This window comes from Carcharodon carcharias, chromosome 17 (assembly GCF_017639515.1).
Source record: "Carcharodon carcharias isolate sCarCar2 chromosome 17, sCarCar2.pri, whole genome shotgun sequence".
In the NCBI taxonomy this organism is placed as follows: Eukaryota; Metazoa; Chordata; class Chondrichthyes; order Lamniformes; family Lamnidae; genus Carcharodon; species Carcharodon carcharias.
Window position 1 is genome coordinate 61435102 of NC_054483.1, and position 27475 is coordinate 61462576.

Genomic DNA, 27475 nt, shown 5'->3' on the forward strand with positions numbered 1-27475 from the left:
CTATTTGAAAACGAGATCCTTCAACCAAAAAGGTTTCAGAACCACCAAAATAAAGAATCAGAGGCCAGTCGTTCATGAAAGGGGTGTGAGTGGGGAAAGAAGGTGTGTCAGTTTATGGGTGCAGATTTAAGGGAACATCTCTTGCTTTTCACATTACGGATAGGGTGCACCCTGACTTAATGGGCTTTGGACAAGACAACAGTGTTTGAAGCAGATGGAAAGCCACAAACTAATTCATCTAGCTTCAATACACAAAATCAATGCCTGCAGCTTATGTTCGATTGTGGGAAATCACATTGTTTTAAGTCTATGCAAGGCACTCTGAAATCCTGTGTAGAAGAAAATGATTGATAATCCTGAAAAGTACACTACTGTTAACAGGAAGAAGCCTTTACTTCCCTTATCTAACACAGAATGGCCTTGAGGAAATATGCCTTCTGCTAAGTTGTTATGATATTAGACAGAAGAAAAAGAGGAAGCTTTCGTTCCTTTCTAGGAGTCTTTCAGAGCTGCACACATTGATGTGGGTTGTAGTGCGCCAGCATGTTATGAACAGAGCAACACTGTTGCCCCCTGGATGCTTACTATTTGGTGGACTCTCTTCACTCAAGACCTGGGGAACACAAAAATGTTCAAGCTTCAAGCTTGAGGGGGCATAAGGGCAGGTCTGTCTGGTCAGGAATGTCTTGGAGGCATCTTTAACACTCAATGGTTAATTTTTATGGCTAAGCTAAAGGTTTTCTTCAAAATTACATAATTATAAGTTTATCATCTTTTAAACTTTATTTATGTGGTTATATATTCCAGTGTTACAAACAAACCCATCAACTGGAAGCACTAGAAAAAATAAGTGCAGTGTCATTATTATTGAAATAACAGCATTTCAAGTGTTACTCGCTTTTTCATGGGATTTTTAAGTATTGCGGAATGTTGGATCAATAATTTTAAATTAATTGCTGAGAGAGGATGATTGATTTTTTTTCTTTTAGATTTATTGCACTACACACAGATTTCAATGTGTGAAAACATTCATGCAAAATACATGATGCTTCTACCCCCTATTTTAAATTGTTTCATATTAAAAATCTATTTTTAAAATTCAAAGTTACTTGAAAAAATAATACCTAGTAGCCTGAATTAAGTAATTTAAATAAAACAATAAGGTGACAAATGATTTCAAATTGAATTAACAGAAAAGAAGTTAACAAATTCAAATTAAAAGAAATTGACCATACATTCCTAATGTTGGCCTTGTTTGGGGACTTAATGCAAGCTCACGCTTGCTAAATTGCCAAAGCCTCATTATACCGATTGACAACATTAAGCAGAGTTCAATCACATTAAAAAGAGCTGAAACTAAGCTCCCTGATAGTTCTGTAGAAAATGTAAGACAGAACAACTTGCCTCAGTGTTCAGTTTTGGTCAACAGTGATTTTCCTGTTAACAGTAGTGTACTGTAACTGGCTTTAGTACATTGGTCTAGAGTCAGCTAATGAGCAAGGTTGGTACATAATGATCCTTGCAGACATTGGGAGGGAACAGAATCAGGTTTCGCTGTGATGCCTTTCCCTTCCCAACTTCGTTAGTCTTTCAATGCCTACTGCTTGCATTCAGAAAACTGAGGGGAAAAAAGCAGCCAGATTAAAATGCTTGAGCCCACAGGCAGAGTTAACCCTGCCATGTGTCTTTCTGCTGAGATGTGATCTTTTCATCTTTCCACCACCACCTTATTTCCAATTCAGACACTCAATATATAACTAGTACAATAGTACAAGTCGAACAGAATCCATTTTAGGGCTTAAAATGGCATGCAAAATACACTGTCATGCATAGAATTGTAAATCTACCAGTCTACCAATTGACATAAGCAAACAGCAATTTGACAACGTTGTGAATGTCAATGTGCTTACCTGGTTCCAGTCACCCTTTTGAAACTATCTTTGGATTTAACAGCCAAGATGCTGACCCCTGAACCTATGTTGACCAGCAACATTGGGTAGGGGTTATCTAAGCAATACGGTTTTTTCTGGCACTGTTCGGGGTCAGTGGGATTTTCAAAATAGTAGCATTCAGACTGACCATTGTACCCAACAGAATCAATATAAAGAAGGCCTTGGATTAAACAGTCCAACTCATCCAGTTTGTGGAGCTGTAAATCAGCCATCTGGAAAATAGCCATAGCCAAACAAACAGCAAATTAAAAAACATCTGTGAGAGTAACATTTGTCCCAAGGAACAGTAGAAAGGTTAATACTGTCATCTATAATCTAAGCTTTTCCAACTAAGCCAGTTATATATTTTTTTTTTCATTTTGCAAAGGCAACTATTCTATAAAAGCATATATGATATACCAAAAGTAGTAAATGTACCTTTATCCCTGTTGATTTGAAAATTAATTCACAAAACATTTCCAGGTCTTTTTTTTTAGCAATACAATCAAAAAGAAAACAGATGTGCCAATCCAAATGTGGGTTTATCTGTTAAAACCACTTCCATACAGTTAAGGCTAGAATATAAATATAACTTACATACTGGGGGCAACTAGAAAAAAACTGCTCAATAATCCACATGATTTTGTATCATATACATGGTATCTTTGACAATGGGAGTTGGGATCCCTGCAGCTGGATTGGTACCATACAATGATGGATTTTGGTTGGTAGATATAGTTAATAATGCGGCTCAGGATCTGCACTGGGTCTTCTTTTGCCCTTCATTGATATAAATGATTTAGACCTAATCTTGACGGGAGCAATAATGAAGTTTGTTGATGGTACCAAATTAGAAGGCATGGCAAATTTTAAGGAAAAATGCAACACATAGTAAGAGGTGATAATTATCAGTGGGCACATTGATGGCAGATGCAATTCAGCGCAGAGAAATGTGAATTCAGATGAAGAACAATGAAGGGAAATACATCTTACATTACAAGTTATATTTATTTGGCGCTTTCAATATAATAAACATCCCAAGGCACTTCAAAAGAGCATTATAAAACAAAATATGACACAAAGCCACATAAGGAAAGAGGTAGAGAGACGGAGATGAATAGGGAGGACATGCCAGAGCTTGAGGCCTAGGCAACTGAAGGCACAGCCACCCAATAGTGGAGTGATTAAAATCTGGGATACACAAGATGTCAGAATTAGAAGAATAGATATCTCGGAGACTTGTGAGGCTAGAGGAAATTACAGGGATAGGGAAGGGTGAGGCCATGGGAGGATTTGAAAACAAGGAGAAGTGCTTTAAAATCAAGATGTTGCTTGAGCGGGACCCAATATAGGTCAGCGAACACAGGGGTGATAGGGAATGGTACTTGCTTCGAATTAAGATACAGGCAGCAGGGTTTTGGATGAGCTCAGGTTACACAGGGTAGAATGTCTCTAGTCTGCCAAGCAAGTCATGTTCTCACAGGAATTAGGTTGCACAATTATGACGTACCCTTCTGAAATCATCCTCAAATTTGTAGGCACCACCTCCTGTGGCACACATAGTGGTATGTAAACTAGAGAAATTTTTATCTCTACCCATTTGGATGAATTTAGGCATGGAATGCGTCGGAAAGCGGATAAAATGTAAGTTCCCTTTTCGTCCACACATGATCAAGTTCTTCAGCTCCAGGTGCACATCCCGGATCCCTGTTTTTCCATAAGCTATGTTAGAGGTCAGGTATTTCCTAATGCTCTTCAGGTTCTCCACTTCCTCCTGCTCTTCTTCAGCTGTGATGTCTTTTGGCTCAAAATACACAAGTTTGACGAGAGTTCCACCAATATCCATTCCAAACCATGGGAATGCTGGGAGGAAAACAAAATAAGTCAGTATTATGTACAGCTATGACAATTGTACACAGATTAAATTATGGGGTGACCAGCATAAGACATTCAGAATTTGAATTTTCAATTGAAATCAGAAGCAGTATCAATAAACCTTACATTTCAACTGATCAGTGGGAGCAAATGCAGTGTTTTTGATAAAACAGAAGTGCTTAAAAGCATGAAGATGACTGTTGGAGAGAGATCAATCCTTTTTGCTCATCTACTTCCCAGCTCCCTAAAATCTGCCTGCAGGAATTCAACCCTCTTTCTACCATGTCATTGGTACTGATTGGTCCATGACCTCTGGTTCTTCGCCCTCTCCTTCTCAGTGATCTGCAGACATTGAGTGGCAACCTTGACTCTGGCACCAGGGAGGAAATATACCATCCTTGAATCACATTTGCAGCTGCAGAAATGTCTGCATGTATCCCTAACTATGGAACCCTTATCATTACTGCTTCCCCAATCATCCTGCAGCGGCCAGCAGCCGCCCCACCACCCCCTGCCCCACCTCCCGTGCAGCTGAGCCACCCAAAGTGCCGTGGACTTGGCCCAGAGGAACCATCGCTCTCTCCTTTATTCAGAACTGAAGGCTGGAGGGCTAGTTGCACTCAGGGGATGCCTACACTCCCTGCTTGGTCCTCCTTGTCTATCTAATGGTCCTTCATTCCCTCTCTGCCTGCATACCATTAAGCTGCAGAGTGGCCACCTGTAGAAATGTGCTATTCACATAGCACTCAGTCTCAAGTGCACTGCAGTGATGGCAGTTCAAGCTCCTCCAACTGATGGCACTTCGCATGCACATGGTTATCCAGGACATGAGAAGCATGGGTTTACCAAATGGAACATAACTCATGTTAATACAATGTAGTTTTTGTTTGCAGCACTGCTAGGAAGCTGTAGACTAAATGCAGGGTCTTGGTTAGCTTTAGAGCAAAAACAAATGAGACAACCTTAAAGGGCAACTTCTTAACATTAGTAAAATAAAACTGCTTTACACCAATGTAACAATTTTAGTGTCAGCCTATAAAGATCATACTCATTTGAGCTTCGCTTGCGTGATAAGTTATTTTGTCAATAGCTTTTATTTGCACAAGAATACCACTTTCCAACAGTGATTGTTTTTGTTTTTATTATGAATCACAACAAAGTTGGTTAGTGACATAAAGCCCATGAACTCCCTTTCATCTAGGGTCAATATGCTCTTATCTGGAAGATCAAGAACAAGGCTTTGTTGGACAACTTTACTGCCAAGGCATCAAAATTCAAATTGTTATATTTGAAGATACACGTAACCATATTAATTATTAAAGAGAGGCCACACAATGTGAATGCCCCTGGTAATACACAAACTTCCAGCAGAAACTGTTGTGTAGTTGTTAAAAGCAAGATCTTTGAGTGGATTTCTGTGCCATAGATTTTCTATTTTGTTTATTTACCTCCTTTTAAACTGAGAAGCCCAAAGACTAATTGTAGCACACCACCATCCAGGACAAAGCAGTCTTGCTCGATCAGCGATAATTCACTAGATTAAGTATCCATCCCCTCCACCATCGGTGCTCAGTGGCTGCAGTACCATTTCCAATATCCACTGCCACAATGTTAAATATTTTTCAGCATATCTCCCGTGACCTCCACAACCCAAGGGCAAAGGAATCATAAGAAATAGGGGTAGTGGGTCATTCGGCCCATCGAGTCTGCTCCACCATTTGATAACATCATGATTGATCTGATTGTGGCCTCAATTCCACTTTCCGAACCCACAACTCTCTTGTAGATCAAAAGTCTGTCTTAACTCAGCCTTGAACATATTCAGAGGCCCAACCTCCACTGCTCTCCGGGGTATAGAATTCCAAACATTAACAACCCTGAGAGAAGAAATTCTCTTTCATCTCCATCTTTAACAGGAGATCCTTTAGCGTTAAACCATGCCCTCAGTTCTAGATTTTACCACCGCTTCCCCCCCCCCTCCCCCGAGAAGATATCCTCTCAGCATCCACCCCGTCAAGCCCCCTCAGAATTTTATGTCTTGGCAAGATCACCTCTCATTCTTCTAAACTCTCATGAGTATAGGGCCAACCTGCTCAACTTTTACTCATAAGACAACACCTTTAACCCAGGAATCAGCCTAGTGAATCTTCTCTGAACTGCCCCAAATGCAAGTATATCCTCCAAAGGAAGGAGGCCAAAACTGTACACAGGGCTCCAGATCTCACCAATACCCTATACAGTTATAGAAAGACTTCCCTACTTTAATGCTCCATCCCCCATGCAATAAAGGCCAATATTCCATTTGCCATCTTAACTATGTGCTATACCTGCATGCTGATCTTTTAAGATTAATGTGCAAGGACACCCACATCCCTCTGCACTGCAGTATTCTGCAATCTCTCTCCATTTAAATAATATTCTGTTTTTCCATTCTTCCTGCTAAAGTGGACCTCATATTTTCCCACATTATACTGTCAAACTTTTGTCCACTGACTTAACCTATCTATACCTTTTTGCAGTCTCTTTGTATCCTCCTCACAACTTGCTTTCCTACCTACCTTTGTATCATTAGCAAATATGGCTACAATACAGTCAATCAATTCAGCCAAATCATCAATATAGACCACAAACAGTCGAGGTCCCTCTGGCACTTCGCTCGTTACAGGTTGCCAACCTGAAAATGGCCCATTTACCATGACAGAGTTATCCAGTCCTCTATCCATGCTAATATATCACTCCCAAAACCAGGAGCTCTTATTTTGCGCAGTAAACTTTTATATGGTGCCTTATCAAATGCCTTTTGGCTACTGCTACCCCTTTGTCCACCATGCTTGTTACATCTTCAAAGAACTCTAATAATTCTGTCAAACATGATTATCTTTTCACAGAACCACGTTGACTCTACTTGATTGTATAATGGTTTTCTAAATGTCTTACTACAACCTCCTTGATAATGGATTCTAGCATTTTCCCAACGGCAGATGTTGGACTAACCAGCCTATAGTTTCCTGTTTTCCATCTCCCTCCTTTCTTGAACAGTGGTTCACATTTGCGGTTTTCCAATCAGCTGGGGCCTTTGCAGAATCAAGGAAATTTTGGGAGATTATAACCAATGCAAACAGTGCCTCTGCAGCCGCTTCCTTTAAGACCCTAGGATACAAGCCATTAGGTCCAGGATACTTCTAGGCATTTAAGTTCCTCCCTCCTTTTTGCCTCTTGATTTTCTACTATTCTTGGGATGCTTCTTATGTCTTCTGTGTGGAAAAAGGTAGAAAATACTTGATCAAAATCTCTGTCAATTCTCATTTCCCATTATTAATTCCCCAATCTCACCCACCATGGGGTCAGCACTCATATAAACTACTCTTTTCCTTTTTATAAACCTGTAGAAGCTTTTACTGTCTGTTTTTATATTTCTTGTTAGCTTTCTCTCATACTCTGATTTCTCCTTCTTATACTGTTCTTGTAGTCATTCCTTACTGGTTCTAAAATTTTCCCAATCTTCTGGTCTACCACTACTTCACAGCACTGTGTATATCTTTTTATTCCAATTTGACACCATCATTAACCTCCTTAGTTAGCCATGGATAGTGCGCCCCTTGTGGAGTCTTTCCTTCCTTGAGAACATCATGTTCCTTTCCAAGTCTCAAAACATCCTGACTGGCACTTGTATCATTGTTCCTTCATCATATGTGGGTCGAAATCCTGTCATTTCCTAACAGCTTTATAGGAATACCATCATACACAGACCCCAGCGGTTCAAGAATGCAGTACAGAATTACCTTCTCAGGACAACTATGGATGAACAGAAAATGCCGGCTTAGCTCTAGACAAGTCATATGCGACTTGAAACTTGAACTCTGTTTCTCTCCACAGATGCTGCCAGACGTGCTGAGCATTTCCAGCACTTTGTTTTTATTCCAGATTTCCAGCATCTGGAGTATTTTGCTTTCCTTTTAATTCAAAGTTGCTTAACCAAAATCTTCAATGGAAGAACATCTCCTGCGCTATTCCCTAAAATTGTTTTAATTCAAAATGAAAGTGCTTCTAATTAACAGTAACTGTGCTCCAACACTTTACAGTTGTTTCCATGGATACAGTATTCCGGTAGTTGAGTGAATTTCCAGATTTTTCTTAAAACATCATTTCTGTCAAGGCAAATCATTTGCCCCAGTAATTATCCATAATAACTCCAGTGCTAAGAACAGTAACAAGACACTTGGGAGTCTGAACAGCAACAGTCAGAGAAAATGCTCAATCGAAGGGCAAAGTTACTGATTATATGCAACAGAAAATTAATTTAAGGAAACATCAGAAAGTATTAAGAGGACTCTACAACCCACACACCCTGAGGAGAGCGATGCTTGACAGGAACACGGGGTCTGTCATAACTCTATCTCTATCCTATATCCCTTCAAACAGTGTGAGCACAAAATCACCCTTGTAGGTGTTATGACACAGCAGTTGGTAAAGCTGACTTATTTAAAAATCCCAGAGGGAACCTTTAAACAACTGTCATAACCTATATTTTAATTTGGTTTGTTTGAAATGCAACTCTGAATTCAGGCATAAACCACCAGTTCTTGAGAGGTTTTATATCAACTTACATGAGACATTTATTAATTTACACAAATTAAACATATACTCATGGCTATAAATTATTACTATCATAACTTTTAATAAATTCCCAAAATAATCTCCACTAAGGCAACAGCAACCCACAGACTTTAAGCAGACACCAGGCAAAGCATTTTCACCTTACACATTCAAAATGAGGTTCCTTTCACTTTGGTTCCTGTGCAGACAGTTGTAGGCTTACAGCTGCTTTAATGTTACATGTCTCTGCTCTGCACACACAAAACTGCTGTCTGTTATACCCAAGACATCCCTTTGAACATAAATTCTCATTGTATCACCAGCCTCTTTGAACTCCACCTCTTCTAACAATAAAACCCCTTTCATAGTACCAATTTTATTAATAATATAAACATTGCTTGGTCTCTGCTAGCTAGGTGCCAGATTTCACTCCCCTTTTTGAATGCTCTATTCAACAAAATGCAAATGCACTCTATCTCTCTTACATCTCAAAACTAGTATACATCAAAGCACCCAGACTAGTTGACTTTTATCCAATTAAGACACACCGACAGACTAAACCTCCATTTAAAAAATAATAATTTCCAACATTATATACATGAATAGCTTCATGACAGTAAGTTGTTACCTTCCTGCATGATAGATCCAATATAACAATACAACTACCAGTCTAATATAGCAGAATATATAGAATGTAGATCTACTGCTCCAATATTGCACAGAACCTACAGCTGGTAGTATGATATAGTACAGTAAAGGGCAAGGGAATGCTGAGAAAATACTCTTAAGCAGGCAGAACCACTCTCTCTAACACCTAACCAATTATAAAACAAGCATTTTTAAGCAAGTCAATAACAACAGGCAAAAGATGCACTGGACTGTAAGTCAAATTCTAGGCGGGGAAATATTGAGAGATGGCAACACTGAACAAAATCAAAACCCTATTATAATGGAATACACCGAGGTTCTGAGCAGGACGTTCAAACTACTTCATTATCATGCAATGATTATATTTTAAAGTACCGAATAAAACTGTTTCATTAGTCTTGTATATTTTCTGTACTCTATAAGCAGTGATTTTTTAAAAATTATATATTTTTTCCTGATTTATAGTCAATACATCGTGCCATTTATTCCTCTATTCTCTAATCTCTTATCATTGATATTGTTATTTGGTATTTTCTATTCTACATTTCATTGTGAAGATATCTTAGATTATGGCATCCTGAAGTTTATAAGAAAAGATTGCATCTTGCTGCATCACATCTCTCAGAGAACTACCAAACTGCTTCCCTATAATGAATTACTCTGCAGAGCAGCGACTTTCATGGAGGCAAATATGGCCTCCATTTCACAGAGAAGACCCCACAAACAACAACGTGACAAACAACTGATTAATCTAATTTTGATGGCATTGGTTCCGGAGGAAATATTGGTGGGAGAAGTCCCCGTTCTTCTTTAAATAGTATCACTAATCTTTTACATCCACCTCAGCAGGCAACCAAGGTTTTGGTTTCATATCTTTTCTGAAGAAAAGCACCTTCAAAACTGCAGCATCTTTTGATAATGTACCGAAGACTCAGCATATTATGTGCTCAAGTCCTGAAGTGAGGCTTGACCCTATCATTTGCAAATTCAGAGGTGAGACTATCATCAGCCACAAATTTACAGTAAGCACTTGGGTTACTTTGGTTATAAAATAGCTCTGTAATCATCTTACTCAAGATGATTTCATTACTCATCCATTCCATATTCAGAGTCCAACTGAAAATGATTCAAGCTCGTTAAGAGCAAAAAAGGGGATTAAATTTAACACAATTTAACAATGAACCGTGGGATATTGCTCCATAAATGCAGGATTTTTTCCAAAAATATACTTTATTCATAAAATTTGTTCAAGTACATTACATTATATAAAGTGCACACCAAATCAGTTTCTTTCAGTACGAGATGTTACTCACTACATTTACAATTATAGAGTTAATATTTACAATACTCGTTGCATGTCAAACGTATAATCCGAGGATTTTTACAGTTTCCAGCAACTCAGTATTTATGGCAGGAGGGCCTCAGACAGTAGACTTTCCTCAATACACCTTTGCAGCAGATGTCCCAAGCTTTAGCGCATCCCTCAGGATATAGTCCTAGACTTTGGAGTGGGCCAGTCTGCAACACTCGGAGGTTGTCAGTTCTTTGCGCTGGAAGGCCAACATGTTTTCGGCAGACCAAATAGCATCTTTTACCAAACTGATGGTCTCCAGCAGCAGTTGGTGTTTATGCTGGTGTCTGTCCTTGGGAGCAGCCTGTTGTGTACAACGTTCCGCACTACAGAGTTGCTTGGGATAAACCTCAACAAAATCTTTTTCCAGATCTGCCTTACAAAGGCACATTTCAGAAGGAGGTGGATGATGGTCTCTTCTCCACCACAGCCACCCCGAAGACACATGTGGAGGGAGTGCAGAAAGGATCTGATACAGAGGGCCCTTCTCACCATGAGCCAAACCATGACTTGGTGCTTGTTGGAAAGTTCTGGTGATGAAGCATTCTGCCAAATGACTGACAGTTTGCTCAGGGAACCATCTGACAGGATCCTCCACTTCCTTTTCCGGCAAGGCCTCGAGGACTTTATGTGCAAACCACTGTCTGATGCACTTGTGGTGAAACAAGTTTCTCTGCACAAACTTTTCCATGAGCGTCAGGTGGTATGACATGGACAGCTGAATAGTTGTCCATGGCAGCTTGGCTGTACCCATCCTTCACAACACTTGGAACACGTGGAACCTCAGCATGTGGTGACACTAGGCGTTTGCGTACCTAGTGTCTACACGCAGCTTGATGCTACCGCACATAAAGGTAGCCATCAGAGCAACATTGGGTATGTTCCCTCCCCCATCTTATCTAGAGGTTGTACATAATGGCCCTGTGGACAAGGTCCATTTTCAATCTTCAGATAAAGCAGAAGATGGCTTTGGTGACTGCCATGGCGCAGGAGCAGTATATGGGCCAAACCTGCTTAACACAGAACAACATACAGATCACATTGTGCTTGATGATGGGTCCTTACCTGCAATAGAGAGGGAGTGTTGCTCCCAAATGTTCAGTTTTTGTTGTACCATGGCTACACGCTCCTTCCAGCTTTTAGTGCATTCCCCGGCCCCTAAACAGATCTATTTATTAGATTGTCAAGCAATCTCTATCAGTTTCTCTTTAACTTCTAATTTGAGAGCACTCTCACTCTAGTAATAAAAGTTTGTGCACTGTTCTCAGCTGTTTTGATATGTAACTCCGCAACAAATTGCTTGCCCATCATGAAACAAAGGGATTCCTGTACACTGAAAAATTGTTTGATTTTGATTAACTTAACTGAAATTTTTAATATATAGGGAAGAATCTGCTAAGGCAGTGTTTTTTTAAGCATAACCATCATTAGAAGGACTTCTGTACTGGTTTCATTTTTTCAATTTCAATTTTTTGCTTTTTTCAGCTGTGTCATCATTTTATGTACATTCGGAACGGAATGAAAGGAGGCTCTGGCCACCCTCCAAGTGACAGACTTGAAGGCAATGGGATCTTTCCTTTTGGAAAACATTTCTTGCTCTAAATCTGACAATGTGATGTGACTCTGCCCCTAGCCAGGCTACAAACGAGGGTAGTCTCTCCTGGACACCATGTCAGCAGAGTTAGATTGCTCCCCAACAGTCTTCCTAATTGCCCTCTGCACCCCTTAGATCCAAAAATATAGAGCATTTCTGACCCATTGGGGAAAACATATTTTACCTTTGAAGGATAGCTTTTAGGTTAACTATCTTTAAAGATTCGTTTTTTAAAAATTGTTATCTAAAGAAGACCTTCCCCGCTCAAGGAAGAAGCCATCAATGACAGCAGAGTGTAACACAGATCAACAACAAAAGCAACAAAGATGTACTAATGAATATACTATTATCATAGCTTATCTGTTGTGACAAAGAGTGAATTTGAGCCACTTAATGCTTAATGTTTTCCCAGTGCAACCATTATAGAGTTTTTCCAGTAGTGTGGCCTGCCACAAGAATCTGATCATTTGGGTTCTTTCTCAAGGCCATAGGGGTTCTTCCCACAACCAGAATATTGTTCAACAATCTCCCAAGGGGGAAAATAAAATGTACTGTCTTTGGAAGGTTGACTCAAAAAGCTCTACATATAGTGGAAGCGGAAGGGGAAAACCAAAAAAACAATTATGGGAACAAGTCAGTCCAACAGGTTTGTGGTTTAAAAACAAAAAAACTGCGGATGCTGGAAATCCAAAACAAAAACAGAATTACCTGGAAAAACTCAGCAGGTCTGGCTGCATCGGCGGAGAAGAAAAGGGTTGACGTTTCGAGTCCTCATGTTCTGTTGAAGGGTCATGAGGACTCAAAACGTCAACTCTTTTCTTCTCCGCCGATGCTGCCAGGTTTGTAGTTTGACCTGAACTAACAAGATACCAAGGGTGCATCCATAACTAATCCTATTTAGATGTTACACTGATGCTTTCCAAGCTAGTTCCCAAGATGACCCATTTTAACACTTGAAAATTAAGACAACTCCATTGTTATGCTCAGAAGACATGATGGAAAAAAATACACATATATCCTGGCTACTTCATAATTCTTTTTGTTTGAAATTGACAAAGGTTTTACACTGACTGAAGCCTGACTAGCTACAGCTCACACAAAAGGAATTTCTAGCCATTAGAATACAGTAAGGATCTCATTATCTCTAAAGAGGCGTTAATGTCCCTGTGACTGCAGAAATCAAGTTCCAAGGAAATGCACAAAGACCCTTTACATTTCCAAGGCAGAGTTCTGGACAACAGAGGCAATATATCTGCAAGGACAAAGGGGCCTGAAACCACTGAAACATATTAATGGATGCAACATTAATCATCTGAAGAAACCAGACCACAAATATACATCCTTTTTCCAAACAAAGGGAGGGGAAGTCGGAGTTATGTCACATGACCCCATCTTTGCCCACCCCCCTCCTGCCCCCAAGCTACTAGAACCTGTAATATTGCCTTGTGGAGCTGAATCCAGGCAGTCTTCCATCTTCCATGAACAAAGCAGCAGCAGAAACAGAACTCTGTCCCAGTGCCTGGCCTTCATCTACACCGTTTTCTACTGGAGCGTCTGAACTTCTGTACCAGTGTCTACTGCAAAACATGTTTCTCCCATCGTGGAAGTCAGTGCGGGTGGAAAAGTGGATCATCCCGCATCAGCTTCAGCCTGCTTATCTCTCTGAAGGAATACACCATTGCTTTTTTTTTTAAATTCTGGACTCTGGACACTCAGGCAAAATAAGAATTATTGTTTCACGTGATCTTTACCCTGTACCTCTTTCTTTCCCTTACCCCCCTTTTATTGTGCAAATGTACCGGTGGCTACATGTGAACCCCCTGTGATTTTACCCGATCTCAATTTTGCTGTAGGGTTACTAATAATGGATTGGATCACGCCAAAACTGAACGGGAGGAGAAAATATACCACCACTTTTAAAGAGGGAAATCAAAAATCAAAAACATCTTTCAGTTTTGGGACGGATGGTGAGAGGAGAAATCAGGGCTGTTTTAAATTAAACTCCCTCCTGTCCATAACACCAAACACCAACAGAAACAAAACAATCAAGTAGCACAGTAGCATTCAGAGTATAATTATTAAAGACTGTGTGTTATAGATCAGCATATAATACCAAAATCCTGGGCCCTCTGTGACGGGGCTGCTGCCATTGCTAAATCAGTGTCCACCTCCATTTCAGCCCTCCAGGGAGCCTGCAACATTTTTACATAGACACATTTTTATGTCACAGATTTACATCGCCTGAGCAGCGCCGCCACGGTTGAAGTGTCCAACAATGGAAGGTCATCGTGAGATTGGTTACTTTCAGGGCATTACGAGAGGGGTGAAAGATTTAAGTGATTTTATTTCTCCCAAACCCATGCGCTGTTTCTGACAGTTTGGGAACAGTGTCAGGTTTATCGAAAGACCTGGCTGGGAGGTTTTGAGCTCACAATATCATCTCTCTCTTGGAATCAGAAGGTCTATCCCAAGTGCTGATTTAACTCAATTATCATGGAAAATACCAAATATTTAATTTCAGCAAATAAAACACTCAATATGCAATGAAGGTGGCCAGGTTGCTACAAAGTACCAAAACACCAAGGTAGTTAAATTGCTTTTCTGAAATTAAGATTCAGGTCATGATTTACAAAGATTGCACGGAAGCAACACTGTGGCGTGCCAAAAATTACTAACTGCTAACCTCAAGATCAATCCTATTATGAAGAATTATTTATTGGGAGAGTACAAGTTTATCATCTGAGGGAGTTCCAGAGATAGTTGTGTGTGTCTTTTGAGAGTTTTGGTCCAAATCACTGCTTCAATTTAAACACCCCACAGAAATAGAAGATTCGAGATAAGTTGGTAATTACTTACAATCCCCATGTATACTTACTGGAGAAGTTTGGACCGACAATGCTTTATTTTCATTCCTTCATGGAATATGGACATCATTGACAAAGCCAGAATTTGTTGCCCAACTATAATTGCCCTTGAACTGAGTGGCTTGCTAGGCCATTTCAGAGGGCAGTTAAGAGTCAATCATACTGCTCTGGGTCTGGAGTTACATGTAAGCCAGACCAGGTATGGATGGCCCATTAGTGAGCCAGACAGATTTTTATAACAATCAATGATAGTTTCATGGTCATCATTACAGAGACTAGTTTTCAGCTCCAGGTTTATTAATTGAATTCAGATACCACCGATTGCCATGGTGAAATTTGGGCCCATGTCCCCAGAGCGCCAGCCTGGGCCTCTGGGTTACTAGTCCAGTGAAATTACTCCAGATTACTCTGGATTACTGGTCCAGTGACATTGGTAGCACTCTTGACTCAGAGTGCTATCAAGTGAGCTACAGCTGACACAATTATGATAAAACAAGTAATCCAAAATTGGTGTAACTTATCTTTAGATCACAATGACACCCAAGGACAAAAGCCACAGTTCAGAAAGGGCAAAGGTAAGAAACAAAGGCAGCTGAGTTGACAACGAAACAGGGTACTCACCAAGATGGTGTAAGTCCAGCAATCTGTTTGATTGACAAAGGTCATAAAATACCCAACATCAAACTCAACAAGAATAGTACAATAATTTTTTTCAAAAAAAAACATGGAACAAACAGCGATAGGGCCAGTAAACTCAGGTGGTTAGAATGTGGTGCTAATAGCGTCGACAACACAGATTCAGTCCCTGCACCAGATGAAGTAGCTGGGTCCTGTCTCTTCTCATTGTCCTATTATAATATCACGGTATCACAAAAAACTGCTAGAGATGTGTGGAAAGCCATGATTAGCAACCTTCGGATAACCAAGGACACTGCATGGAGAGAGGGATAAAGCGGGATACAAAACTTCACTTCAGTTAGGAACACTGGTCTACTTCAAAGCAAGGTAACGTGAATGGCTTTGGACAGGCAATGTTCACAATTCCTGAGATTTTTGCATCCAAGTTTCTAGGTGTAGGGCTGTGTGAGTAGTACTCTGTAAGTAGCATTAAGATGAATAGTTTGAAATAATAAATGTAAATTGAAATAATAATTTCTAGACATACTTTTCTCTCTAATTTTACTAAGCCGTTATTAAAAACACATCCCAACACAATAGAAGATATTCAGGACATCAGCTGCATTCCAGTGGCCAATCAGATCACATAAAATAGGAGAGCCTCCTGTGTGAGCTGACCATGAACTTTAGAGCACTAGGTAGAAAAAACAGTCTGCTGAGTTTGGTAAAGTTTAATCCTTTCTTCCAATCAAACAGGACAGTCTAAACCTGTGTCAATAGGTTATCAGAAAGATCTATTTCAAAAGTACCAAACTATGAAGTCCTCATTGGGTGAAACTCACTGACTACCAATATTTGTCTTTCTTTTCAGATTAGAGCTGCAGATTTCACTTTGGATAATGGCCCCTGGTGACTGAAAATACACTGAACACAAAGATTAACATCAGTTAATTCTGAAGTATTTTTCTAATTGGAAGAGAAAGCGCTGAAGCACCAAGAAAGACATTGCTGAGAATATTTTTAGGCAGCATGGTAGGTTAAGGAAGTGTGCCACATAAAATTCCTGAAGGCAGTACTTGTTCAATGATTTTTATAGCCAACTGCATTAAATGTTTACTCTCCATGTTGCTCAAGACAGGTCAGTGAAGTAAGATTGCTTACATTCTAGAGTTTTTCTCCTTCTTGGAATGAAAACAGCTTCAATATATCTAACTAATGTTCCCTCCCTCTGAACTATATCTAGCTAATATTTTATTTTTGTAACCTATTTCCTTCATTTGAATGGCCTGATAACTCAAAAATGTAAAACGATGGGGGGAGGGGTGGGCAGGGAGGTGGTGGAGAGAGTTATATGACTGTAATGCAGGCATTGTTAACATCAGAAGCACCATAAAAAGGATATCAACTTTACTTTCTCCAAATGACATCCTGGGTTTAACTCCGGTCACATATGGAAACTTTTTTTTGGTGGAAGAACACATCACAGCATGCAAATTTACTTTCAGAATGGTAACAACATAAAGTATAAAATATTTACAGCACCAAAACAAGCCATTCTACTCAATAAGCTCCTGTTGTTTATGCTCCACACAAGCCTCCTTCCTCTCTTCTGATACAGGGTGTGTGCACAAACATTAATATTTGGGTTTTTATTGGATGGAGTAACATCTCCACTAAATAGCAGAAATGCAATATTCAGGTAAACATGTTAATTGACTGCAGACTAGCATTCCCATGTAATTTCATGAACATAGGAACTTGGGGGACTACAAGCAACTACAGGGAGGAAATGATGATTCATATGGGATTGGTGTGGCAAATGCCAAGGTGAGTCAGCCTCAAGCTTGAATACAGTGGCGGTCAGCAAGTGCAGTAGGGGCACTCCCAGGCACTTCAAGATCATTCATACTTCCCGAACCATCTCTGGATGGATCTTCTATTCATAAAGTAAAATTCCAAAGATGTCAGAAGGTCAGCAGCTATGTAACTATACTCCAACAAAGTAGTGCTTTGTGTTTCAGAAACCAGGAGCCATTTGAACCAAAATTACTTCAAAGTTACTTTACTGCATTCCATTCCTGACAAATTGGAACACGCAGTTATCTACCTGCCCTGTGCCAACACTCCCTGCAGGTATACACTACATTCTAGTAGAGATGCATCAGTTATCATCAATTGATGAGAGTATGAATGCTCAAACTACAACCTATAGGCCACATGGGAGTGTGGTTCACAATGCTTTCGGTTAATTGTGCTAATGTCTGTTTGAATTTGTAAACCTAGGGGTTTGCATTGGCTGAAAGATCCTAAACCAAAACATTAAAATATTAGTATCAGTAGCTTGGAATGGAATAATTACTGGGACCATGAAATTAGATTTCGTACTTGGCTTCAGGTTCCAGGGTACACACCTTAGCAGCCCGAAGCATCAAAAGACTTGGATATCCCCAAATATTTTATATTCATTATGTTTAATTGTATGCAAGTGGTGGCTATTATTTGGAATTCATTTGTGCTCTTATAAATAGGAACAGTTTGAGTTATTAAGTTTCCATTAAAGTTTTGGCTTGTTTCGTTAGTGAGTTAATAGTACCTTTGTCAAATGGTTTAAGGGGTCTTCAAAAGTGGTATAAATAGAACAGACTGAAACTGAGGTTGGGTTAGGAGGTGCATATTTTGTAATATGTATCTCTGAAAATAAGAGCATGTAAAGACTGGTTCCACTTCTATCCTTCCTCACGGGTTTTCTGGAAAAGAATACCCCTCCAGAATATTGATCCTCGGGATCAACTGGATCTCATAAGGTTGTCATAAAAAAGTAGCAGCCGATCATTACCAGAGAAGTTCTGTTCGACAATCAAATGCAGGGCAGTTTCAATTGAATTAAACTCAACAGACCAGTGTGAAGAACAACAAAATTGATTGATGCTATGAAGGCAAGCATCTGTACATAACTGGAATTAATGATGACAATGAAGCCAACTGCAGTGAAACATCTGAAATGTTTCACAAAAGTGTAATGGTAGGATAGTGGGCTCCAAATACGATTCAAACTGTACTATATAATGCCCTCTCCATCCTATACCAGCATCAGTGACAGAGTTCTCAACTATTAAGGCCTGGCACTGAGGCTATACTTCGCAAAACTTCTCCCACTTGCTAAATCCTTCCACAACTTCAAAAGCCTTCTCAAAACCTGTTCCAAAATGCATTCACATATACAGCCCATTAACTCTTCGCCTAGAATCTGCCCAGTATTCACTTCCACTCTGCCACCTCCTGCTTTGAAAGGCCATAGGTCAGTTTGTTGTGTTAGAAAGCATAATTCAAGTACGGGATAGTGTCGATAGCGTCTCAATATTATATACAATGGAAATTGGATGCACTAATTACAGGCTTCTGTAGCCAGTTTTGCAAGTATTCAAAATAATAAAACTACAACCCAGCTGAAACTATGCCATTGTATCATTTAGAGAGAATATTTTGGTGCCAGTTCCCCATTTCTAAAGGACAAATGCCTGATTTGTATCACTGTGAATTTGCAGGAGTTAACATATGGATAAATCCTGAGAGACTCAATGACTACACTGTTGGCATATGAATGGGTAACAAGTTACCCCGAGGATGACTCAATGACTATACTGTTGAGCAGTGCTGCCCAGCTGACCACAATGGGGATGAAAGCTCCATTTCGTTGAAGCTAAAAAATTATTGAAATAAAGGGGCAGCATTTCAAGTGAAGTTATGCACAGTAAGTGGTTCATCTGTTGTTCAGACTCTGCTCACCATTGCACTGCTAGAAACTGTTCGCATTTTTATTTCTTACACCCATCCATTTTGAACCCAAAACCAGCTCTCATGCCTTTGCACTCACCAGCGCTTTAATAGCTGGAAGAGTGTAGTGAATATGTTGCACTAAAGCAGTCACTTGCAGTGCTTCATTGTGGTCATACTCGATTCCACTTCAGTTCAAAATAATTCAACTGGCCACATTATTCAAAAGAAATGAATCAGATCTGCAAATGCTGATTTTTATGAACACATTTCTGTTCCTCGTACTGTTTTCTGTGCTGCATTTATCATTGCTAATGCATTGAGACTTGCATAATTAACTGGTAGTTAGCCACTTAACTGACAAACATGATGGCTTAGTGTGTTTCCGCTATTGGCATGTATCGTTATTGAATTGAAAACAAACAACTCCTCAGCTGAAGTGTGAACTTCAAATTGGCTACATCAAACTTGAGGTACTCAGAGGAAGTTAAGTGATTAAATTATCACACCACCTGTGAAAGAATGTTACCAAAATCCCAGTTCCCTGGAAATTCCAAGGAAATTGTGATCACAGAAGAACAGGACATACAATTTTCCTTAAAGATAATGGCCTAGAATTTCCTGGAGGCTTGCGCCATTATAATTCTGCATCAGCAAAACTGGATTCATTTTCCAGTAAAAATTATAACTTAAATTAGGTGCACCATTATTCACTTCACAACATTTCCTGGGAGTTTGTGCCACTCTTTGAAAAGTTGATCGTAACTCTGCACCATCACCACCTCATCAGCCCCCTCCCTTCCCTTCACTTACCCACGCTCCCCTGCGAATTTATCTGGATATAAGCTAGTTTCATCATTGCACTAGAGTGAAAAATAACAGTGCAGGTGAATGTATTTGAAATTGAGTTCAAATCACAATCAATTCTAAGCTAAAACCTATCAAAATAATTCTTTATCACTGTGCGTACAATGTAGGGCATTATTGAAAGTTGAGGGAGGAATTACTTTAGGCTTGTTAATAGGCCCACAATATTCAGAGGGTGCACAGCATGCACCAGAAACCCAAGGCCCATCTCAAATTGGGCCTTGGGTCTGCTCTGAATAATTCCAGCCAGGTGCGAGTTGACCACAGGAATAACACGATTCATATTACTTTAAGGGCACTGAAATAACAAAAGAGCTGCACTACAAACGAAACCATGTCAAATCTTGTGACTTTATCCCACTTGTGTTCCACATGAACAATTTACAACAACCCAAGCATTATGCTATATTGAGTGAACAACATACAAACAGGTCATTGGGTCCATTTTAGTCACACTAAAGGTAGCCTATTATTAGCTACAGATTTATACAATGCAGCCTAAATGTACACTAGTTCCTTTAGCTACTGCAATACTTCCACACTCATTTATTCAATAACGCTGAATCAGGATAGCCCACACTTATTAACTCAGTGAGTTTGTTATATGCTGTAAATTAGTCCTTTACAGAAATCTGAAACAATATACTCTTCAGGGCAGCTAAAATACTCAAGAGGAACAAAGTTCCATTAATTATTTATTGCAAAGGTAGCAAGACTGTGTCTGAAGAGATTTTACAAAGTAATTTCTGCTACTCCTCGGCACTGCCGTTAACATCTGTTGATTTTGGTCTACATCTTGTGATTTGAAAATGGAGTTGACAAAAGGTGACCTGACTGAAACATTGTGAGCAGGTAAACAGCCGATAATTTAGAAAGAGGTCAATTTATTTTGCAACACATTTAAACCAAACAAAGCAGTATGCATTTTGTGTTGGCTGCTGCACAGTGCATAAGTGATGATTAAATGAATGATCTTGTACAAACAGCAATTTGTGCTAGGTCACTTAAAAAGGTAAATGTTTGAGATGATGCAAAGTATGCAGGTCATTATTTCAAAAGATGCCAGACTTTGATATATCTGAAATGGCAACTGAGGATCTGTAAACACTGGGAATGAAGCTTTTAAAATGATGTCTTAAAGTCTGCAAAAAATATTTGCAGATGGCCACATATGATCATAAGTAATGTACATTGACCAGGAGAGTGACAACAGTGCACTTGAACTTGTAGTACAATCTGATTTTTTTTTAAAGGTGCAGATAATAATTGAGATACAAAAGCTGCAAACTATATTAATTGCCAACTTTTTATGAGAAAGTTTACTTTTATGCTCCTGAAAGCAAATTCACGGTGGTTAACCTACTTCAGATTAAACCAAAAATCACATCAATGGGAAAGACGTGGGGGTTGTTGACATGTTCAATGGTCAAACAACAACTTGCATTTATTTAACACCTTTAACACAGTAATGTCCCAAAGCAATTCAATAGGAGCAATGTCAAACAAAATTTGACACCCAGCTACATCAGGTGAGATTAGGACTTGTGACCAAAAACTTGGTCAAGAAGTTTGGTTTTAAGGACCATTTTTAAAAGGAGGAGAGTTTGAGAAGTTTAAGGAGAGAATTCCAAAGCCTAGAGCCTAGGCAGCTGAAGACACAGTTGTTAATGGTGGAACAATGAATATCAGTTACGTAGAAGAAGCCAGAATTGGAGGAGTGCAAATGTTGAAGAGGGCTGTACAGCTTTGGAGAGTTTCTTAGAGCAGCACATTCTAGAGCCAACCAGGGAGAAGGCTATTCTAAATCTGGAATGTGCAATGAGACAGGATTAATGACCTCATAGTAAAGGTGCTCCTGGGTAGCAATGATCATAACATGATTGAATTCTGCATTAAGTTTGAGAGAGATAACAGTGGATCTAAGCCTAATGTTTTAAACATAAATAAGGGCAATTATTAGGGTACGAAGACTAAAGTGACTGGGGAATTAGGTTAAGGGATAGGTCATTAGAGATGCAATGGCAAACATCTGAGGAGATATTTCATAACACTCAGCAAATTCTCACTGAATTCCAGTGAGAAAGACAGACCCTAGGGGTAGGATGAACCATGCGTAGCTAACTAAGGAAGTTAAAGATATTAAATTGAAAGAAAAAGCATACAATTCAGTGAAGATTAGTGGCAGATCAGAAGATTGGACAGAATATAAAGCACTGCAAACAATGATGAAAAAAATAAGGAGGGAAGAATTAGAGTACACGAGAAAGTTTGGTAGGAAATATAAAAATAAAAAGTAAGATTTTCTACAGATATTTAAAATGGAAAAGTTTAACTAAGATGAGTGTTGGTCCCCTAGAAAGAAAGTCAAAGGAATTAAAAATGGAAAATAAGAAAATCGTGGATGAATTGAGCAGATATTTTGTTTGTGTCTTTATTGTAGAGGATACCAATAAAACCCCAGAAATAATTATGAATCAAAAGGTGAAAAGGAAGGAGGGACTTAGAACAATTATAATCACTAAGAAAACTATTAGAAATAAAAGCTGAAAAGTCCTCAGGTCCTGATGGACTTCATCCAAGAGTCTTAAAAGAAGTGGCTTCTGAGATAGCAGATGCATTGGTTTTGATTTTCCAAAACTCCCATCAGACTTAAAAACAGCGAATGCAACTCCTCTCTTCAAGAAAGGAGGGAGGCAGAAAGCAGAAAACTACCAGTCAGTTAGCTTAACACCTGTCACAGGGAAAATACTGGAATCTACTGTTAAGGAGATAATAGCAAGACTTTAGAAAATGATAACACAATCAGGCAGAGTCAACATGGTTTTGTGAAAGGGAAATCATGTTTGGCTAATTTATTGGAGATTTTTGAGGAAGTAACAAGTAACATGGATAATGGGGAACCTGTGGATGTGGCGTACTAGATTTCCAGAAGGCATTTGACAAGGTGCCATATCAAAGATTACTACACAAAATAAGAGCTCGTGGTATAGGGGGTAAGGTATTAGCATGGATAGAGGGCTGGTTAGCTAACAAGAAATAGGAAGTCGACATAAATGGGTCATTTTTGGGTTGGCAAGATGTAACGGGTAGTGTGGCACAGGAATCAGTGCTGGGGCCTCAAATATTTACAATCTACAGCAATAATTTGGTTGAAGAGACCAAATGCATTGTTGCTAAATTTACTGATGACACAAAGATAGATAAGGGAGTAAGCTGTGAAGAGAACATAAGGAATCTGCAAATGGATATAGGTAAGTTAGGCAAGAGGACAACATTTTGGCAGATGTAGTATAATGTGGGAAAATGTGAACTTGTCCACTTTGGCAGGAAGAATAGAAAAGCAGAAAACTATCAAGGTGGAGTGAGATTATAGAGTTCCAAGGTATAGAGGGATCTGGGTGCCCTGGTAAATGAATCACAAAAAGTTAGCATGCAGGTATAGCAAATGATTAGGAAGGCAAATGGTAAGTTGCCATTTATGGCAAGGGGAATTGAACATAAAAGTAGAGATGTTTTCATACAGTTGTACAGGGCATTGATGAGACCATGTCCTGTGCGCAGTTTTGGTCTCCTTATTTAAGAAAGGATATAAATGTGTTAGAAACAGTTAGAGAAGGTCCACTTGACCAATACCTGGGATGGGGAGGGAGGGGCTGGTATGAGGAAATGTTGAACAGGCTGGGCCTGTATCCATTGGAGGTTAGAAGAATGAGAGGTGATCTTATTGAATCATAAAAGATCCTGAGGGGACTTGACAGAGGATGCTTCCTTTATGGGAGAGACTCGAACTAGGGGACACAGTTTAAAAATAAGGGTTTTCCATTTAAGATGGAGATGAGGGGAAATGTTTTCTCTGAGAGTTGAGAGTCTGTGGAACACTCTTCCCCAGTGCACGGTAGACACATGGTCCTTCAATATTTTTAAGGCAGAGATAGAAAGATTCTTGACTAACAAGGAAATCAAAGGATATGGGGGATAGGCAGGAAACTGGTGTTGAGGCCACAATCAGATCTTCCATGATCTTGTCGAATGGCAGAGAAGGCTCAAGGGGCTGAATGGCCTACCCTTGTTCCAAATTCTTGTGTGTGTGTGTGTGCACGCGCGCATGCGCGCGCGCACGTGTGTGTTGGAGGTGGTTATGGAGCTAGGGAGAGGCTTGATAGCTGATTAAATATGTAGATGGAGATCAATCAATACTCCAAACATCTACACCTATGTAGCGAGGCAATAACATTTCAAAAACAGACAACCTCATACAATTGGAAATCTGGAAGTTTCACTTGGATCTCCACGATATTTATGGGATTAGTAATTACTCCAAGTGACATGAATTGTTTACCATATTTTGCATAGAATTCTCACAATGTCCTTATTATAATTTGTCAGAATATGCAGGTTATTGGCTTGGCCAGATTTATTGCCCATCCACAGTTGCCCAGAGAAGGTGATGATGAACCTTTTCGAGTTGCTTCAGTCTTTAAAGTGGAAATATATTAGAGACTGTACACAAATTACAATTTCAACAGTACAGATGATTAAAATTAAGTTACAACATTACATTGTTATACAACAAATTAGGTTAATTATACAGCACAAAACATTGATGGGTTCTCCCGTAACTTCGATGGATGGGTATTCAAAAAGGAGACCAGTTGTTCACCATTTAGGTTGATGGTGTTTCATGTGTGAAGTTAAACCAAATCTTGATTTGCAGATCCGATTGCAAATATTACATTTGAAATCATGATTAGAGGAGATGATGAAGGCACCAGCTTTGAGGCATGCTCGCTTGCCCTGTAGGGGCCTGACTCCGTTCTCAAATGCTGAGATTGCTTCATGACATTTGAATCCAGTGTTGATTTCTCCCATGTAGTTGGATTAAGCATACAGACTGAGATCTCAACACAAAACAATGCAATGAAATTTTTAACTAGGCATTAAGGTGGCCGATCCAGTATTACCTGTTTTACCTCATTGATCTGGGCAAAACTTTCAACTTGGCAGTGATAAATTCTGACCTTGCCAGCAGTGCCCATATTCCTAAAGCCCCAGTTGTGGCTCAGGAGGAACACTCTCACCTCTGAGTCAGATACTTGTGAGTTCAAGTCCCACTCGAAAGACTTGAGCATTAAGAAAAAATACTCCAGGGCAGCACTGAGGTAATGCTACACCATTGAAGATGATATCTGTCGGATGCGATACTAAATCGAGGCTGTCTGCCCTGTCAATTTCATTTCAAAAAAGTACCATTTTGAATGACAGCCAGGAAGTTGTCCCTTGTATCCTGGTCAACATTTATCCCTCAACCATCACTAAAACAGATTATCTGGTCATAGATCATATAGCTGTTACTTGGACTTTGCTGTGAACAAATTGGCTGCTGCATTTCCTACATTACAAGAGGGATTAAACTTCCAAACTGCTTCACTGGTTGTAAAGTGATTTAGACCACTGATGTTGTGAAAGGCACTACATAAATACAAGTCCTTTTTTCTTCCTTCATGAGAGCTTTCAACACCCCTCCTTCTGTAATTTGATTTCAATCTGGTCTCTTACAAAGTCCTAAGAACGAACAAAGTGAGAATGTTAACTCATTAATGTGTCTAAAATCATATCTTTCAGGTACAGAGTTTCAGATAAAATATGCTCACATAAATCTTCTTCCTGAAGTTGCTTCAGAATTTGTCAACAGCAAAGGAATCTTCACATAAACCCTGCCTTCATCTACTTTATATCTTTAGAGGAGGAAGCAAATAAACCTGGTTTCCTTCAGGAATGCAGACTGACCACAGCTAAAATGTTAAAAAAAATGATCAGCTGGCTTATAATCTTGTCTTATAATCACCGCCATTATGAAACTTACTGCAATTTGGAGAACAGATAGTGATATTTCTACCTTGATGGAAACTGCCCCAGGCGGGTACATATTCCATCATGTTCTGTCCTATCCACCATAACAGTAATGTGGCACTAATCATCCAGCCCAGCTTGACCTGTCCTCTTACTCCTCTCCTCAGCTTGTCCCACCCATTCCTCCTAACCTTCAAAGCACTTCTCCTCCATCACCCTCCCTAGTCCTTGCAACATCCCAACTGAAAGTTTCTCTCTCTTCACACACCCTCTACACTCAAGTTGTTTTTTTAAAAATTCTTTTCAGGGAATGTGAGCACCTATGGCTAGGCCAGAATTTTTATTGCCCATCCTTAATTGCCCTCGAGGCGGTGGCGGTGAGCCGCCGCCTTGAACCGCTCCAGTCCATGGAGTGTAGGTACACCCATAGTGCTGTTGGGGAGGGAATTACAGGATTTAGCACCAGAAACAGTGAAGGAATGCGAATATAGTTCCAAGCAAGGATGGTGTGGCTTGGAGGGAAACTTGCAGCTGTTGGCGTTCCCATGCATCAGCTGCCCTAGTCGTTCTAGGTGTTATACGCCTTGGGTTTGGAGGGTGCTGTCGAAGGTGAGTTGCTGCAGTGCATCTTGTAGATAATACACGCTGCTGCCACTGTGCATCAGAAGTGGAGAGTGTGGATGTTGAAGGTGGTGCCAATCAAGTGGGCTGCTTTCTTCTGGATGGGGTTGTTACGAACCCAGCTGAGATTACCCCTGGACAAGCTTAATCCCAGAGCGGAACCCACCTTGATAAATTCTAAGTTTTATTTGTTTGACTAGATACATGGAGAGAAGCTCCAGAGTCACAGGAGTCAGGTGCTGAACTTTTAACAAAAGAATAAAACATTTATTCAACAACAAAAGATGAACTATATTACAATACTCTTTCACCCACAACTATACATTTACAGATATATACAGTGTAAGGACAGCACGAATTACAAAAGCTATCTTATATTCTCACGTTCACAGTAAGTACACAGTCCAATAGGCACCCTGTGGTCAGACACACTACACTCTGAAACCAAATGACAGATGCCACCTCAACCAGATGCTATGGATCTATTCCCAACTCCCCCCAGATGCTTGTTACACCATGAGTTAACCGGGCTCACTTTCACACGAGGTTTTCCAATCTCCACTTTCCAAGAACTTGCCTTGGAATCTCCTCCCAAACCAACGGTCTCTCTCAGAAGCCTCTCACAAGGATTCACCTTCAGGGTTTCGAACTCTCCTTCCGATGTTGCTCTCCGCATGGTCACCACATGCATTCACGCTGTCTTCCATGCACTCTCTCTCATTGACTCAGCCAAAAACAGTACCACTGCTTCACATGCCCATAGCAAAAAGTTGCAGACCTTCAGTTGTCTCTTTGGGCCTTCTTGCCTCTTGCAAGCTGTTCTCACTTTAAATCTGCTTTCCGCAGATTTTGTCTCTTTAACTCTGAAGCTTGGAGCCCTTCTCCC

General features: G+C 39.8%; 1 protein-coding gene across 3 annotated transcripts in view; it reads right to left on the reverse strand.

Moving 5' to 3' along the window:
- LOC121290012 (pantothenate kinase 1) overlaps nucleotides 1-27475 on the reverse strand; it is a 79850-nt gene that overhangs the window by 38969 nt on the left and 13406 nt on the right. For all 3 annotated transcript variants that reach the window (XM_041210136.1, XM_041210137.1, XM_041210138.1), the window contains exons 2-3: nucleotides 3442-3794; nucleotides 1911-2164 (exon numbers count right to left, since the gene is read on the reverse strand). In XM_041210136.1, the coding sequence (XP_041066070.1) occupies nucleotides 1911-2164; nucleotides 3442-3794 (607 nt within the window). The remainder of the gene's footprint in view (nucleotides 1-1910; nucleotides 2165-3441; nucleotides 3795-27475) is intronic.